This window comes from Simochromis diagramma, unplaced genomic scaffold (genome assembly GCF_900408965.1).
Source record: "Simochromis diagramma unplaced genomic scaffold, fSimDia1.1 OVJJ01000421.1, whole genome shotgun sequence".
Taxonomy (NCBI): domain Eukaryota; kingdom Metazoa; phylum Chordata; class Actinopteri; order Cichliformes; family Cichlidae; genus Simochromis; species Simochromis diagramma.
In genome coordinates this window covers 3,456,904-3,473,709 of record NW_024387250.1, presented here as the reverse complement: position 1 = coordinate 3,473,709, position 16,806 = coordinate 3,456,904, and the positions used below count along the sequence as shown (strand labels likewise).

Sequence of the window (16,806 nt, the reverse complement as noted above, 5' to 3'; positions counted from 1 at the left end):
GTACATCAGTTACAGCAGTAAAAAATTTCCCACGTGTGGGAATAATAAAAGTTTATCTTATCTTATCTTACAATGTGCAAAGTTGGCAGTGACAGTTAGTGAAACCTAACCTCTCTAAGTGGGTTCGATCCGACTCAAAGGGGACAGAATCATGCCAGGAAAATTATGAATTATTTTTCTAGGAGTGCAAAAAAAAGAAGAAGAAGAAGAAGAGGAACAAACAAATGTGGTCACTGGCATTTCTGGCGTAATCAACACCTGGATTTTATAGGACTGTTGGTACTGTTAGGGGTGTGAGATTATTTATAAAATAATGGTGATGAACGCTGGTTGAAGGGGTCCCTTGTGAATTTTTGCTTAGAGTCCATCCCAACAGCAGCCTGCTGGCCAGTTAAAAGAATGGAGTTTTAAGGCACTTCCAACTTTTCAAATTAGGAACTGGTAGCTAAATCTATCAAGGGGCCACTGGAAAAACTGGGACTTTTGTCACTTCAGCACTGGTTTCATTTTGCATTAGTTGCAGCTTGGTTGGGAGATGCTCTTAGAAAAACATTAGCATTTAACAAACAGGGCTTTAAAAGGGCTTTAAAAGTTTTAAAAAATCACCAAATTGCTGTTGGGGCAGATGTGTCTGTATATCATTTCAAAACTATATTTCTCATTTTTCTTGCCTTTTATGGTCCTTTCCCCAGTTTGATGTCAGAGAAATCATGTCAAGTGTCTGTGGTCACTGCTTATATAAACAAGTTAGTACAAAGTGAAATGATACTTCCTGATGATGTGTTTATGGTCCGTTAATTGTTTCATTTTGTGTATTGCGTTTTCCTACGGACAAGTACCGCAAACATGCTGCAGCGCAGTCTTCCAACTGCACGTTCCTAGACGTGGATGACGTTGTGCGTTGGTCAAACGGTGATTGGTTGAGAGGTGGGCCGAAACAGGGAAGGAAAGGACAGATAACTTCCACCAGTAGCAAGAGAAGAGCTAAAAAATAATAATGACTACAGCAAGAGAGGCACAGACAGCGGCTGTAGTGGGCGCTTTTCATTTCCTTTAACACTCTGTTTCACTTCAGCTCTTTGTATTATGTAACTTCAGTCTTGTCCACGGCTGGCTGAGTAGCCCACTCACCTGTAGCCTGCCGCCTATTTTCGACAACAGACCCTCTCTGCAGGTAGACGTGCCGTCCACGGACTGCCAACGCGTTACCGCTACTATATAATGTACACCGATATATAAGTCACACCCCACTGTATGCTCGAGTCACACTGTAGCTTATTTCATACACGCCCCGAGGTGAAGTTGAGATAAAGCTGTGAGAGCGACAGTCCTACAGTTTGATGCGAACCAAGGATGGCGACGAGTGCGGACCCAAAGATAGTTATAATAGGATGTGGAGTATCGGGTATAGCAGCGGCTCACCGGCTTGTCAAAGCTGGATATGGTCATGTGCGGATACTTGAGGCGACTGGAAGAAGCGGGGGACGAATAAAAACAGCAACTCTGGGTAAGTTTATATGTAGTTTCTGTTTTAGTCGGTTTCGTCTTTACACTGTCAGAAAATCAGAAACCAACTAAATTAAATCCTTAGTAAGAACAACATTAATTTCTAAGTGTGAGCATCTTTATTGCAGACAATCTAGGAGGATAAGCGATCCAACATGTTCTTGTCTCTTTTAATCACCTGCTACTGTCAGCATCTTCTGTTGTACTTATTCTCAGTTTCGGTGCTTGGACTGTTGTGCAGCTTTCTGATGTTTTCCGAATGGTGAAACAACACAAAAATGATGCCAGTGCAAACAGACACCTCACATTAAAGTTTTTACAGGACACTATGCAGTACCGTGAAAAACTAAGTGCATCTTAGCAACCAGGTGCTGTGAAGGTCTGGATGAACCTCACCACACAAAAAAAAGGGTTTTGGCAGTCTGCTGTAGGCATGTGACCCGGGCACCTTGCAGTCGTTGAGCCGATCTCTGTATGCCAATGTATTCTAAAGTCAAATGTGAGTGTCTGTCTGACAAGCTAAAGCTTGGCCCAAAGTAGGTCAGACAACAGGATCGTGATCCCAAGCACTAAAGCAGAATAGCTGAAAAAGAAAAAAATTGAGGTGCTGCAATGTCTCAGTCAAATTCCAGGCCTCAACACGATTGAATGTGGGACCTTAACAGAGCTGTGCTTTAATGAATGCCCACCAACCTCAATAAACCGAAGCAACATTGTAAAGAAGAGTTGGCCAAAGTTCCTCCACAAAGACGTGAGAGACTACTAAAGTCATGCAGTAAAGAATAACTTATAGTTATTGCTGCTACAGGTGGTTCTTCCAGCTTTTGACTCATGGGGTGTGTTTAGTTTTTCTCAGAATTACAAAGAGTTCTGTGAAACCTGATCTACTAGTACAACGGCCTCCCATCATCAAGATAATTATGCTGTCAACTTAATCTTTGGTCAGTTTACTGTCATTGTGCAAGTAAATGTACACAAAGACTTGTTTTTCTTTGACAGGTAACACTATTACAGAGATTGGTGCGGCTTACATCCATGGCCCATCTGAGGAGAACCCATTGTTTTGTCTGGCTCGTGACTATGACCTCCTGCCTCCAGAAGCCCTCACTCCAAAGAACCAGGCCGTAGACGTGGATGAAGATCCTCCCTTGGTCCCCAACTGGTTCAGCAGTTCAGGTGACCAGACATAGTAACACAAGTGTACTTCAGCACATCACATCATCGTGTATATTAATAGCGTGCTTGGTAAGCTGTGATTGTTATTACAACTTTAAATTCTGTCCCAAAGGTCAGAGGCTGAGTGCAGAAAGCATGGAACCAGCTGAGGAGCTGTTTCGTGAGATTTTGGATAACACTTCACAATTTCAAAATCGCAAAAACACATCCTGGGAGAGTGTAGGACATTTCATGCGAACAAAGGTACATTGTTTTGAATTATGCTTGTTGCTGATGATATAAAAAGCTGTAAAAAAAAAAAAAAATCTGTTTTGTTGAAATTTGGCATTTTGTGCAGGCGCAGAACCAAGCAGCGGGAAGGTGGAAAGATGAGGATGAAACCACTAGGCAGCTGCTTCTCTCTGCCTTCAGTACTATGCTGAAGTTTGAGTGCTGTGGAACTGCGACTCATAGCATGGATGACATAGACCTGGCAGGGTTTTCTATGTATAAGAGCCTACGTGGCGTGGACTGCACGCTTCCAAGGTTTGTGCATCATCGTATGCATAAAGGGTGTTAACATAAATGCCATTCATTTACTTGTCATTTGCTCACCTGTAGCAATTTAAGTTTATGCCTTCACCACCAAGTGCTGTCAAAGAGTAAAGCTGCATTGATTAATACTGAGTTATTAAAGTGGCAGTGACAGTCTCGGACGTTGTGTCCTTGGGCAAGACACTTCACCCGTTGCCTACTGGTGGTGGTCAGAGGGCCCAGTGGCGCCAGTATCCGGCAGCCTCGCCTCTGTCAGTGCGCCCCAGGGTGGCTGTGGCTACAATGTAGCTTGCAGTATGTGAATGTGTGCGTGAATGGGTGGATGACTGGATGTGTAAAGCGCTTTGGGGTCCTTAGGGACAAATACAGGCCATTTACCATTTAATCCTCTGGTCAGCCTGTGTGAGAACCTTCTGTGGTTTTTATTATAGCGATTAGCTAATTATTATTTATTCATTCATTGTCTAGTTTTACAAGAACAAAGCTAATTTATCCACAATAAAGACTAAGACAATGAAATACAGGCACCTTGATGTCTGTAAGTACGCACTAAATAAATAGAAAATGCTCTTGACTGCTCCAGTTTCACCCAGTTAATCTTTATAATTTGTTATTTATTCACTACAGATTATATTTAAAGTAGCCAGACAGGATCCATGGACATGTGCTTGAGCTAACTCTTAGACATATTTGGCACTCTGCCATATTAAAGGTCATGGGCCTGATTTCCATTCGCTGCACCTTAATTCATTTAGAGAATCACTAACCACGACTAAGTCTTGAAAGACTATGAAATAACCAGGAGCACATGCTGAAACAACTTTAAGCTAGCACGGGGCTGTCACAGAAACGCAAAGCAGGAGATGAAGCATAGCTGAATATGTTTCTAAACCAACTTCATTCTAAGCCAAAGACTAGAAAATATGATGAAGCATATCTTCCCTTTGGCTTCACCTGCACAAGGCATTTTTTGAAAAATGTATTGATAGCAATGTTGAATATTATTACACAGGAAAAAAAAACAACTACATGTAAAATAATTACACCGTGACGCCTCTGCCTTGTAAATGGAGGGACAGTAACTGTGTGTGTATGTAAGCCTGTAAAAACTGAAGATAGTCAGATTAACAGTAACAGTATTTCGTCTCTATCCGCCATTCTTTAAATCAGCTCATGTAAACAATAACGTGGCGCACAGCGTGGCGTGAAAAAAAGGCACATACCTTTGAGGTTGCGTGACGACGTAAAGGCAAAAAAGGAGTTTTAAAAAATCTCAGTTTTCAGTGATTGGAAATGCCGTTTACGTGTGGACGAAACAGCTGCGTTTTCAAAAATACCCGTGTAGGTGTGGACGCAGTGTAAAAGAGTTAGTAGTTTATTTTATTACTACCTGTCATTTTTAATTGTTTACTAAATGATTGAGGTGTAAAATAAACCGCAATGGAGCAAAATAAGGGTGTGTGTGTGTGTGTGTGTGTGTGTGTGTGTGTGTGTGTGTGTGTGTGTGTGTGTGTGTGTGTGTGTGTGTGGGGAACATTTTTCTTGTAAAACAAAGGGGGGCCTAGCAAAGAATGTTTGGGAACCACTGCTCTAATCTAATGAACCTCAATAGTAAGCGGTGAGTCAAGTTTTGCACACTTCATGGACACTCATCATCACTTTGTCATTGTCAACAGCTATGATTATCACATCAAATATAAAATACAAATGTACTACAGATGCTGCATTGTGGTCATCTTAATGTATCTTATCTTGCAGAGGATTTGAGCGCCTAATCGAGAACTTGATGTCTGAACTCCCCTCTGATTTGGTGACCTACAATTGCCCTGTGAGCTGTGTCCACTGGAGCAACACAGAGTGTGACTCAAGTCCTGTGACGGTTGAGTGTGAGAATGGCGAGAGGATTGCTGCTGATCACGTTATTGTCACTGTGCCTTTAGGTAAACTTCTTTTCATATACTTCATCCTGTTTTTTGTATCTCTGCATGAAATTGATTAATTGTAAATTACGTGTTACGACCAATGTCAGAGCTTAATCTTAATGGCGGGGTTTTGGTAGTGTCACTTTAACAATGGAATACAGACCAAGTTAGATTTAACCCTCTGCTGCAGTTTATGCAATTTTTAATACGTTTTCTTTTTGTCAGGATATCTGAAGAAGCACCACTCCTCTCTGTTCTACCCTCCTCTCCCGGCCCACAAGCTGAAGTCGATCGAGACACTAGGATTTGGAACATGTGACAAAATATTTGTGGAGTTTGAATCGCCGTGGTGGGATGCTGATTGTGAAATCATCTACCTCGTGTGGGAAGACGAGGTTTGTAATGCAGCAGCCAGAATAGTTTCATAAGTATGTACCGAACCTGTCTTAATAACAGGTTGACAGATATTTTTAAACTTTGTTGCACAATTTTAAAGATATGAACCTGTTTCTTTGTTTTATGTATATGATGCAATAAAATATCTCAGAAATGTTGCCTAGTAAGGGTAAAACAATAGAGACATTGTGTGAAGTTGTGTTTTAGAGCCAGAGATCAGAGAGGACTTAAACCCTTTTGTGTTTTCAGGAGACTGTGTCAGACCAAGTGTCAGATGTGAGTGAATCCTGGATAAGGAAGTTGGTGACATTCACTGTGCATAAACCTTCTGAAACGTAAGTGACATGTTAATCTGAGGGACCATTAATGATTTTTCCCTCCTATAAAGTTTCCTTTGCAATTCAAACCAGCATTCTGACTTCTCTTGTTGATTAACACAAACTCTCAGGGGTAGCCATGTTCTCTGTGGTTGGATTTGTGGCCATGAGGCAGAGTATATGGAGACACTCCCTGAGGAGGACGTGAGAGAGTCAATCACAAACCTCGTCCGTACATTCACAGGTAAGTTTTATATCTGATCTAAACCTTATAGCTCTTTCCTCTATAGCATAATTAAAGATAAAAAATAAATATCAAAGAGACTAATGATTAAAATTAAAGGTTGTTATACCTAAGAAAACTTCTGTATGCACAAGCATCACAACAGTTCAATTTTCCGTTAGAAATCTATAAAACATCTCATTGTTATAGGAATAAAACAAGTTCAGGTAATAAAGAGTATATATGCAGATATAATGGCATTAAATCGAGCAGCAAACGTGTATGACTATTACCTAAATATCTTTATGTCTTACAGCAATAAGACTGAGTTTGTGGTTGAACCTGCTAATATGATGTTGGCACAAATTGTATTTATATTTTAAAATGCTGATAGTCATCACACTCTTACTTATATATAACATATCAGTATTGGGAAAATAGTTCAGTATAGATTTATGAAACCAGGTCAGATTTCAGAGTTTATCCTCTGATGTTGACATGCCCAAAACAGGCCACTGTGCAGATGACAATTGATTGTAGAAAACTATGCAGCTATTTTCCTCGACTGAAACCTTCTAGTGCAGAAATGTACATGTTAGACCGAGTATTGAATAGGTATTGAATGGGCACCATTAAGGTAGAAGCTACCTGGTTTGTGCCCGAGAAAACACACAAATCGCCTGGACACTACGTCAGGAAGGGCACCCATAATAATCTGTCAACTCAAATATACAGAGCTGCCTAATGTGGTAACATGTTTTGGAAAGGGGAGCATCTAAAAGTAGCTTGAGTAGCTGCAAGAAATATTCTTCTCAGATAATTGATCCATAATTGATCCAGCTGCTGCTTTTTAATAAACCAGAATGTTTGGGGTGTCACAACCCGGCTCAAAGGATGTGACAAGCAAGTGGGAGACCACACACAGGCTTTTAAAGGCTGTAAGATATTTTTAATGAAATAAGGTAAAGAAACTTAAACACAAGTTAAATAATACAACAGCCATAACTGAAGAACAAAATGAACATAATGAGTGACAGACAAAGAGAGACAGCCATGGTTCAGTCAAGGTTTCTTTATACACTGGGACTGGCCTGCTCAGGTGTGCTGCATCTATAACTGGGTCAGCTCTACCTACCTGCAAGAAACAGGCAATAAGAAAACAAGAACACAAGGCCACCCCACTGGCTGTCACAGGGGGCATATTGGAGGGGCAGGCTGTATAAGGCACTGCCTGCTGAAATGAGCTAGCAAATAGTTACTGATATACAGTATTCAAGTCCTAAAAAGCTGTCATACATAGAGGGAAGGCTTTAATATGTAGTAAAAGTAATTTATTTATATCTGTTTTTTTATATATTTTCTGAAGTTGTTGAGCCTTGGTTATTTCATATTTGTGTGTAGGAAACGATACCATCACACCAGAGAGAATCCTGTGTTCCCAGTGGTTCACTGATCCCTGGACATACGGTTCCTACTGTCACCCAGCCATAGGCTGTACAGCCAAGGACCTGAAGAACATGATGGAACCTCTGCCTTCACAGGAAACTCTGTCACAGGTACAGAACGTCTTGAGCCACCGCTAATATTTTGCTTCCAAGGAGCCAGACTTTCATGTCATTTTTCTAAAGTGGTCTTGAGTAAGAGTTCTCCAGGCTTTTTTGAATGTCTTTAAAAATGTTCAGTCCAGTCCTTGTACCTGACCATTTTCAGAGGAGTGTTTTGTCCGTTAAAATCCATTTTAAAAAGTATCCTTTAGTGCTTTGTTACTAGCAGCCTGTTGGAAAAAATGCATCATTTGTTCACATTTGTTTATTCAATCTATAAAAAATGCCAGTGATAACACAGTTCAATTCAATTCAGTTTTATTTATATAGCGCCAAATCACAACACAGTTTGATAAGAATTGCTAGTAGAAAACGTGACATATCTTGGCATGGTGTGCAGCAGATGAACTATTAGTAAATCAAGTGAGTCATATTGCCCAGGGAAGTACTGACTTCTGTTACTTTATAGTTAGACAGAAAGTGACATAATATAACCTTGAAAAATGTTTCTCACTTTTACTGCTTGTGTGTTTCAGCCCCTGCAGGTGTTGTTTGCTGGAGAGGCAACCCATCCTTGCTTTTACTCCACCGTCCATGGAGCAATTATCACTGGGTGGAGAGAAGCGGATAGACTCATCACTCACTACTGGGCTTCTGTTAGCCCATGAATTCCCTGTAATATAAGAAATTTAAAGATAAAGACTTTTCTTTTAGCTTTTTTTTTTTTAAACTAAAAAACAATCAGATAAGTCTTTTATCTTTTCTGACTGCTCTTTAGTCAGATAAGATAAAAGACAAATCTTATGTGTGTCTTATCTGGTGACACTGAGTAATCATAGTGGTTGTCTTTTGGCACTAAAAACCACAGTGCTGAATATGGGGAAAAAAGAGGGCTTGTGGCATAGTTATGTTGTAATCTGGAGTTCCACTCCTTATCTGGGTTTAAAGGTTGACGCATTACATTATACATTAGTCATTGCTAACATGTTGCCAAGGGAACTTTTACTGGTGGAGTTGTTGGTAATATTAATGCAAGTAAAATTATGTTTTTGTTGTGATTTTAAAAATAAGAATATGCATAAACTGAATCAATGCCAATAATTTTAATAAAAAATATCAAAGAATAGGAGCACTGAACAAGTGTATTATGAACAAATAAGACACAGTTATGCCTGGTCAACCATGGCATACCATAAAAACGACAGGTAGATCACACGTGACTTAATCGCTACAGGCAAGCAGTAGTTGGGCAGGTGCTTGGATAAAATTTGCTAAGCAAAGCAGGTGCAATAGAACAAATACAAATGGTAGGCAAAGTAGCAGGAAGTTATTGAAAAGTGGGTCAGTGTGGCGTGGGGTTAGTGATACAACCCTTAGTGAGTGTGACTGAGGAAGGAATTGATTAAAAATGGGAAAACTTGCCGCTATGGATGAAGTAAGATAGATAAAAAGTACACCAAATAATAGCTTTATTTTCCATAGAGGAAATATCCATACATAAATGCATTCCCTGGACATTGCAACTATTTTGCAATGATTAATAAGCACAAATCAAAGTCCAAATCATCTGTTTTAAACTACAATCAGGACACATGCTATGTAGTTGCTTGTGTGTTTTTTGTCTTTCTATAGAATAAAAAGACCACAAATATAATGTGTGATTCAGATGCAGAATAGTTCATTTCCTCAATAGGGAGAACACCAAATCATTGAAACATTACATTAAACACAAAATAATGATATATTTGCATTTTCTAAAGGACCGCGGTCCTCCTAATATTTCAGATTATGTAATGATTTTGTTTCAGTTTATGCAAACACAATTTATTAGATTCCCTATAATAAAACTTAAGTAAATGACAGGAGATACACTTTGCTTTACTTGTCACAAGTGGACAAAAGGGCTCTATCCAGGTTTGTGATTGTGTTTTTAATTAATAAATAAAATCAAACATGGACACATTGTAGTGTGTTTACTGTGTTTATTTATGCAAGTAAATTAATGTCTACTTTTTTCTCCCCCTGTGTTCACCTTATGAGGTCACCAAATACTCTTGTCTTTATTGGTTTATGCATAAAGAGCAGGAACTTTCTCACTTGCACCTCCGCAAAGGTGTTTTTCTTTTCTGTACTAGAAGCACCAAGGTTAATCATAAACCAGGATTACCAGGATCCAGGTGCATTCTAGGGCACCCAGGCGTTTCAGGCTTTCTGTCATCTGAAATGAAAATGTTAGTATGTTATATAGATCAAAATACCAGCTAACTGTAAGAACCTTGATGTCAGTCCTCTGTTTGAAAATACATTGTCTGCTCTCTAATACTCTGAAGTTTAATACTGAAAAACTGCAGTAAGGATACAACTTTAATTATTAACTGACAAGTGGAGTCTTTGTTTTTTGGAAATACAAATACATTTCCTCAAAGTCACCAAATATTCAATGTGTAATGAAGTGTATTTTATTTAAGAAAGCCACTAAAGACAAATAAAGTAGCTCTCTATGAATATATAAGGTGATGTCATGTGATCAGCTTTAGGGAGGCATGCAAACTTTTCTTCTGTCAGCTCATCTGTCTCTATCTCTCTGTCTCAGCAAAGCTTTTTTTGGAGGAGTGACCACTCCTTACAAAGAAAATAACTTTAAATTTTAAGTTATTAAGTTACAATTTTGAAATAACCTGAAATTTTGGCTTATTGATAATATATTATAATATAAACATTTTCAATGTAATTTATTTATAATGGCGAGAATAACTTTCCATGTAGTCAAGCTTTCTAGGGAAAATCGGAAAATGGACTTTATTCTGAAAATCTTGACCGGAAGAATTTTTGTTCGCAGCGAGGGGTTTTTTTTCGCTCCACAAAAGAAGGACACAGCTGCGGTTCACCGTTGTTGCCAGACATGGGTGGACACAGAGACGCGAAAGTAGTGATCATAGGATGTGGGATAGCTGGTATAGCAGCAGCACAGAAACTGGTGAAAGCTGGTTTTCATCATGTGCGGATACTGGAGGCGACAGGAAGAAGCGGAGGACGAATAAAAACAGGAAGGATCAGTGAGTAACGTGCACTTAGGGCTTTTTCAGTCAATCTGCAGTTTTTTAAATTCTGGTGTCCGCAAATTACAAACACACATTTCATTTTCTTGTCATGATGGCAAGTAACAGTGTAAAGTTTTTTTTTTTATTTCCTCGCACTACACGTTCATGTTGGATGTGATTGGATGACCTAAAGTGAAAGCGCAGCATACAGATGCATGCCAGGGATATGATAGAAGGACTTTGGATACTACGTTATAACACCTTATAGCACAGCTGTTATAACTGTTTACTTACACATTGCATAACCGTAATGTATAGCTCCTCCAAGCGTCATAAAGTGGTGTGTGGCAAAGGTTTTGTGGACCCATGCGAAGTAAAGAAAGAAGCCTGCTGTAAACTGTTCAAAATACAAGATGCAAATAATTTGGAGCAATATGCTGCTACCATTCTGCAACTGACTGGATCAAGTTGGTAATGACATTCAATATGTTTTTGATAATACAGTAACTAAGAGTGATACATTACTGAAAGCCACATTTAACAGAAATTAATATTTAACTGTTACATTTGAGTTCAGTAACCTTTCTGTTCTATAGGAATATAACCAACTGGCAGCCGGTTGAGTCCCCTCGATTTGTGCTAACTGACAAAGCCTCATTCAAACCGATTGAAACATGGCAGGAGTTTGTCTACATTTATAAATTAGACAGCTATTATATGAAACCTTCAACAATGTCTCCTAGAGTGATTGGACTCAATCCAAGTCAGACTATAACTGTTTGCAGAAAGGTTGCCTTCTATAAAGTGAGATTATTCATAGCATCCCCAGAGTATTTTAGTTTATCGATACTATGCCGTATCAATTTTCCCCCGATCTTTGTCAGGTATTTACCAAAAAGTGATTGCAGGAATTTTTTTTAGAAATGACTTGTTGGTTTGGTTTTTGGTAAAATTAACATCACTGTTATATAATAGCTGTCAAATTTATAAAAGCAGCAGACGAACTGCTGCCATGTTTCCATCACTTTGAATACATATTTTCAGGGCCCGAAAAGAACTAGATATTTTACATATGTAGATACAATAGGTAGAGGTAGGTAGGTAAAGTAAAGTAAAATAGGTAAAGGTAGAATCATGAAGATACTTGAAAAACAGGCCATTTCTTTGAGATATGTATATAGATAGATAGATAGATAGATAGATAGATAGATAGATAGATAGATAGATAGATAGATTGTCACGGTTCTGGGTCCGTTGGACCCAGCAATTGAGTTTATTATGTTTTGGTTTACTTTTGCATCATGGATTATTCTTTATGTTTCTCTGGTACTTTGTGTTTCAGTTATCTTGGTGTTTTGGATTGTTTTCTCATTCTCTTGTTGTGATGATGATGATGTTTATTATTAGAGTTTCATGTTTCTGTTTATCCATGTTTTAGGAATTGTGGTTTCATGTATTATTTTCTGTCTGTGTCTTTTAGTAGTGTTTCATGTTTCCTGTTTTATTGTGAAAGTCGTTGTCTTAGGTCAGTGTGTGCAGCTTTGTTCCCCCCTGTCTCGTTAGCCCTGATCTCTCCCAGCTGTGTCTCCCTCCTGTTGCCCATTCCCTCATTACTACCCTGTGTATATAAGCCCTGTGTTTTCCCATGCTCGGTGTTGCGTCGTACCCTCAGATTATGCCTGTGTGTTTTTTGGTTTCTGTATTCACAGCACTTCACGTTTGGTTTTCATGTCAGCAATAAAGCTGAGGTTTTGATTTACAATTCTGTGTTCGAGTCCTGCGCTTGGATCCTCCTCTCTGCCTGCCCGTACACAGAGCCCTGACATACATAGATAGATAGATAGATAGATATAACCCCTTCAGAAATCCAGTTTACTCCAGTCTGTTTACGAAGACATGTAAAGATATTACTCGTAACAATTTAAAGGAAAAAAACACACACACAGAAACATTGGAAACCGCTCTTTGGCTGACGATCACTTTTTGGCACAATACCAGCAAATAATAGAGCACCAAACAGAGACAGAGATTTAACAAAAGGAGGCAGGACTTCAAGGACAACATAATTAAAAGAACAAAACACTTAACTAAGAACACTGGGACTCGGGATTATGACACCAAGGTCTGTAAATGATACTACTGTGTTAACTAATCTCACTATTGTTGTCTCTTAGGACAAAATTCATTCAACAATATACAACATGGTGTAGAAGAAACTAGACACATTTAAAAAAATAGAAATACAATTAAAACCTGTTCCTATGTAACAGTATATTTGATCATGTGGTTAATAAAACAGTAGGCTGATTGGTTATCCAGCCAACCCTTGCCTATACCCTATACCCTTGCCAGGCAGCTCTAATACAACAACAGCATGGCAAGAGTACACAGTATATAATCAGATTATTAAAAGTTGTTTCCTTCTCTGCTTCTGGACAAAATCTTTTTACCTGTAGGTGATAAAATTGTTGAGATAGGAGCAAACTGGATCCATGGGCCGTGTGAGGAGAACCCGGTGTTTTGTCTGGCCCGTCAGTATGGGCTTTTGGATCCAGAAGCCCTCAAGCCGGAGAACCAGGCCTTGGATGTCGGAGGCCATCTTCCTTGGGTTCCCAGATTCTTCAGCAGTTCAGGTTCAAGGATGTTTTTATAAAGTGTATTTGTTTGTTTGTTTGTTTGTTTGTTTGTTTGTTTGTTTAGATTAGTAATATTTTGATTAGTCTTACACCTAACCTAATTACTGGGGCAGGGAAGGTACGTCAACCAAATGCAAAGTATTTATGCAAATAGACAAGGAAAAGGCAGAGGCTGTAAATCATCATTGTTTGCATGCTGGTGCCTTAACAGTGTGAACGGTGTGGCCAACAACCACTGAGCTCTGCCATCAAGAGGTGATATAGTTAAAGAGTGAAAAAGTCCATGAGGAGTAGAGAATTCCCTTCATTTTATGAGGATGACTTCATGGAACAAATGGATTTTAAATTGATTTAAAAGATTCAGAGCATACTAAATCTGTCTTGGTCATCTTTATTGAATGGGAAGATAAAGTGTGAAACCAGCCTTCAAGAAGAGCTCTGAACTAGAGGAGAGGTTAAAAAAAATGTAGAGAAGTCTAGATTTTCCTGACCAGTGTTCTTGTGTAACATCTGCAGGTCGGGAGCTGAACGCTGAGGACATCTTACCTGCTCAGAAATTGTTTTTGGAGCTGATAAATGAAAGTTCCGATTTTCAGAGTCAAAGAGGAGAACCCTGGCCCAGTGTGGGTGATTTCTTACGGGCACAGGTAAATTTCTGGCTGTGTTTTTATCCACAACAAATCATTTGTCATCCATTAGTGGCATCTAGATTCTCACATGAATTGTGGGTGTTTTTCTTTGCTTGTTATCTGGTGTAGGTGCAACAGCATGCAGCAGAGAAATGGAAAGATGTTGATGAAGCCACCAGATCTCTGCGACTCTGTGTGATCAGTAACATGTTGAAAGTCGAGTGCTGTGTCAATGGGACTCACAGCATGGATGAGGTCAGCATGGGGGCCTTTGGCCTATACAAGACTCTACCTGGACTGGACTGTACATTCCCAGGGTTCGTACTCCTGACTCTGCATTTACACTGTGCAAAAACAACCATTTATTTTGTTAGGGCAAACAAGCAAATACTCAGTCTTAATTATTGTCTTAGTAGATTAGTCAGCCTGTAATGCAATTTTTAATTTAATTCAGTAAATTGTTGCAGCACATATGACTTAAAAGTTATGTCCTTTGTTTGTACAGTGGCTATGAAGGTCTAACCCAGAACTTGATAGAAGAGCTCCCTGCTGGTTTAGTGACCTACAATAAGCCTGTGCGCTGTGTCAACTGGAACAGCGCAAAGAGCGCAGAGCCCGTGATGATTGAGTGTGATGATGGCCAAAAGCTCGTTGCTGATCACGTTATAGTCACCGTGCCACTTGGTAAGTTTCACACGCATAAAATGCTGATTTATACCTCAGTGTATGAAGGTTTTATTACTTAATACATGCTCCCTTATTCACATAGGGTCACAAAAACCAGTACTTCCACATTGAGGCTCAGTGAATTTAAAGTTGTTGTCTTTTTGTCAGGATACTTGAAGAAGCACCACTCAACCTTGTTCCATCCTCCTCTCCCTCTGCACAAGCTGCTCTCCGTCCAGAGGCTGGGTTTTGGGACAAACAATAAAATATTTGTGGAGTTTGATTCACCGTGGTGGGATGCTGACTGTGAGGTCATCTTCTTCGTGTGGGATGATGAGGTGAGATTTCATAAAGGCATACTCAGCCACCTAAATAAAGATACTGTGCATGCTGTGTTGGATTAAGGAGTACATCAGCTCATATCTCTGTTTCAAAATGTTTGTAGGTTTATGCTGGTTGTTAGATTCTTTGCTAACGCTTGAATGTCTGTTTAATCCCTTTTCATACTTCAGGATGCTGTGGTGGACCAGGTGCCAGATGTGCAAACATCCTGGATAAAGAAGTTGTTTGGCTTCACTGTACTCAAACCCACTGAAAGGTCAACTGCTCACAAAATGCTAATGCTTGCCCAGCATTTTAGATTTGCACTGAGTGGTAAAAACATGCCAATTCGTACATTAACAGTGCAGTTCTGTGTGTGGTTTAATCTTCAGGCACGGCCACCTTCTCTGTGGCTGGATTTCTGGACATGAGTCAGAGTACATGGAAACACTGTCTGAACAGCAGGTCACAGATGCCATCACACAGCTTATTCGCAGGTTTACAGGTGAGTCCAGACAGATCATAAGTAGTGAGAAATGCCAGATATTCCAGTGTCATTAGTTTCACAAGAACTTACAAAAGTCATTTTAGAAAGATATGTTTTGGTGTTTTTTTTTGCATGTTTAGGGAACCCCATCATCACTCCAAGGAGAATCCTGCGCTCCCAGTGGTTTCACGATCCGTGGACGTGTGGATCCTACAGTAATCTTGGAAAAGGCTGTTCAGAGCAGGACCTGGACAACTTGATGGAGCCCCTTCCACCAAAAGGATCAAAATCACAAGTAGCTACATATTATGTTCACACTCAAACCACCAGAAACATCATTAAAGGTCTAACACTTCTTTCTAATTTGCCTCTTTCAGCCCCTGCAGGTGTTGTTCGCTGGAGAGGCAACTCATCACTGCTACTTCTCAACCGTCCATGGAGCTGTTCTCACCGGGTGGAGAGAAGCGGATAGACTTATCTCGCACTACTCACTCATTACTCCTTCTGAGTTTCCAAAGTCAAAGTTTTAAAAAATTGCTCTTTGCCACTAAAAAGCTCAAATTTACTATAATATAAAAATGTACTTCACTTTTGATGTGTTACATTATTTTTAAACAATGAAAATCAGAGTGAATATGAAGGCTTGCTGCTGACTTGAGGATGTTTAATGGGCCTCACTGGTACTTTCAACCAGTACAGGCAACACACACAATGTGTAGAATAATGATGTGTTGACATGAATAATGGTTGTTAATACTGACTGTGCAAATTTGTCATTTGAGGACTGACGATAACTGACTGAACTTTCCTTTTGCAAACTCGAATTGTTGCGTTTGGACTGATTTTAATTAACTATGAATAAACTGTATTTTCTAGTGGATCGGCTTTTTGTGAATGTAATTTTTAAGAACTAAGCACATCTCCTGACATGATGCATTTTAAGGCAAATATTACGAGGTCCTTCACCTCAAAAATGCTAGAACAGCTTTAAAATATGACTTTTTAGCTGTTTTTTAAGCACGCTCACAGAGTCCACAGATCTCAGGCACAGAGGAGAGTTTGGGGCCTCAGGGATCTGCTGAGGATGTATGGATTTAAAGGTTCACTGAGGTAGGCTGGGGCTTGTCCATGAAGAGCTCTAGAGCAGCAGTAATGCATCTTCACCTGCTGCTAATTTGTAAAGTATAATATACTTTAACTTTTTATTTAAGATTTTCTGCCTTTAGAATCATCAAAGTCCTTCTAAGTCTCATCATCCAATACCGTTTCAGATCACCAGTCAAATCTTAAAAAATAAATTCTAAAAAAGTTTGTTGATTGTAATATAGGGGTTCAACGGGGTGAAAATATATCACCTCTTTGCAATCTTTTTAAATGATTTTGAGTATACAATGAATAGGTATTATAA

The 16,806-nt window shown here is 39.3% G+C and overlaps 2 protein-coding genes across 3 annotated transcripts; both read left to right on the top strand.

The window, feature by feature from the left end:
- Positions 1-1,014: 1,014 nt before the first annotated feature.
- Positions 1,015-9,585, top strand: LOC120715077 (peroxisomal N(1)-acetyl-spermine/spermidine oxidase-like). The gene is made up of 10 exons (XM_040001874.1): positions 1,015-1,507; positions 2,506-2,682; positions 2,795-2,925; positions 3,020-3,207; positions 4,975-5,156; positions 5,364-5,533; positions 5,784-5,869; positions 5,983-6,095; positions 7,476-7,630; positions 8,155-9,585. The coding sequence occupies exons 1-10, from the start codon at positions 1,354-1,356 to the stop codon at positions 8,284-8,286; spliced, it is 1,488 nt and encodes a 495-aa protein (XP_039857808.1). The 5' UTR covers positions 1,015-1,353; the 3' UTR covers positions 8,287-9,585.
- An 869-nt stretch (positions 9,586-10,454) lies between these two features.
- Positions 10,455-16,276, top strand: LOC120715076 (peroxisomal N(1)-acetyl-spermine/spermidine oxidase-like). 2 transcript variants are annotated; one of them, XM_040001872.1, is made up of 10 exons: positions 10,455-10,674; positions 13,116-13,292; positions 13,812-13,942; positions 14,054-14,241; positions 14,430-14,608; positions 14,759-14,928; positions 15,103-15,188; positions 15,304-15,416; positions 15,539-15,693; positions 15,776-16,276. In XM_040001872.1, the coding sequence occupies exons 1-10, from the start codon at positions 10,521-10,523 to the stop codon at positions 15,926-15,928; spliced, it is 1,506 nt and encodes a 501-aa protein (XP_039857806.1). In that variant the 5' UTR covers positions 10,455-10,520; the 3' UTR covers positions 15,929-16,276. The 2 variants fall into 2 exon arrangements, with proteins under 2 accessions (XP_039857806.1, XP_039857807.1); XM_040001873.1 differs by lacking the exon at positions 13,116-13,292.
- Positions 16,277-16,806: the final 530 nt, after the last annotated feature.

What these genes read in the sequence shown, in the direction of transcription:
- LOC120715077 (XM_040001874.1), top strand. Translation starts at nt 1,354, where the DNA reads ATGGCGACGAGTGCGGACCCAAAGATAGTTATAATAGGATGTGGAGTA. An exon ending in CAACTGGTTCAGCAGTTCAG is followed by an intron (nt 2,683 to 2,794) that starts GTGACCAGACAT and finishes TCTGTCCCAAAG; the next exon opens with GTCAGAGGCTGAGTGCAGAA. An exon ending in TATTGTCACTGTGCCTTTAG is followed by an intron (nt 5,157 to 5,363) that starts GTAAACTTCTTT and finishes TCTTTTTGTCAG; the next exon opens with GATATCTGAAGAAGCACCAC.
- LOC120715076 (XM_040001872.1), top strand. Translation starts at nt 10,521, where the DNA reads ATGGGTGGACACAGAGACGCGAAAGTAGTGATCATAGGATGTGGGATA. An exon ending in TATAGTCACCGTGCCACTTG is followed by an intron (nt 14,609 to 14,758) that starts GTAAGTTTCACA and finishes TCTTTTTGTCAG; the next exon opens with GATACTTGAAGAAGCACCAC. An exon ending in GCTTATTCGCAGGTTTACAG is followed by an intron (nt 15,417 to 15,538) that starts GTGAGTCCAGAC and finishes TTGCATGTTTAG; the next exon opens with GGAACCCCATCATCACTCCA.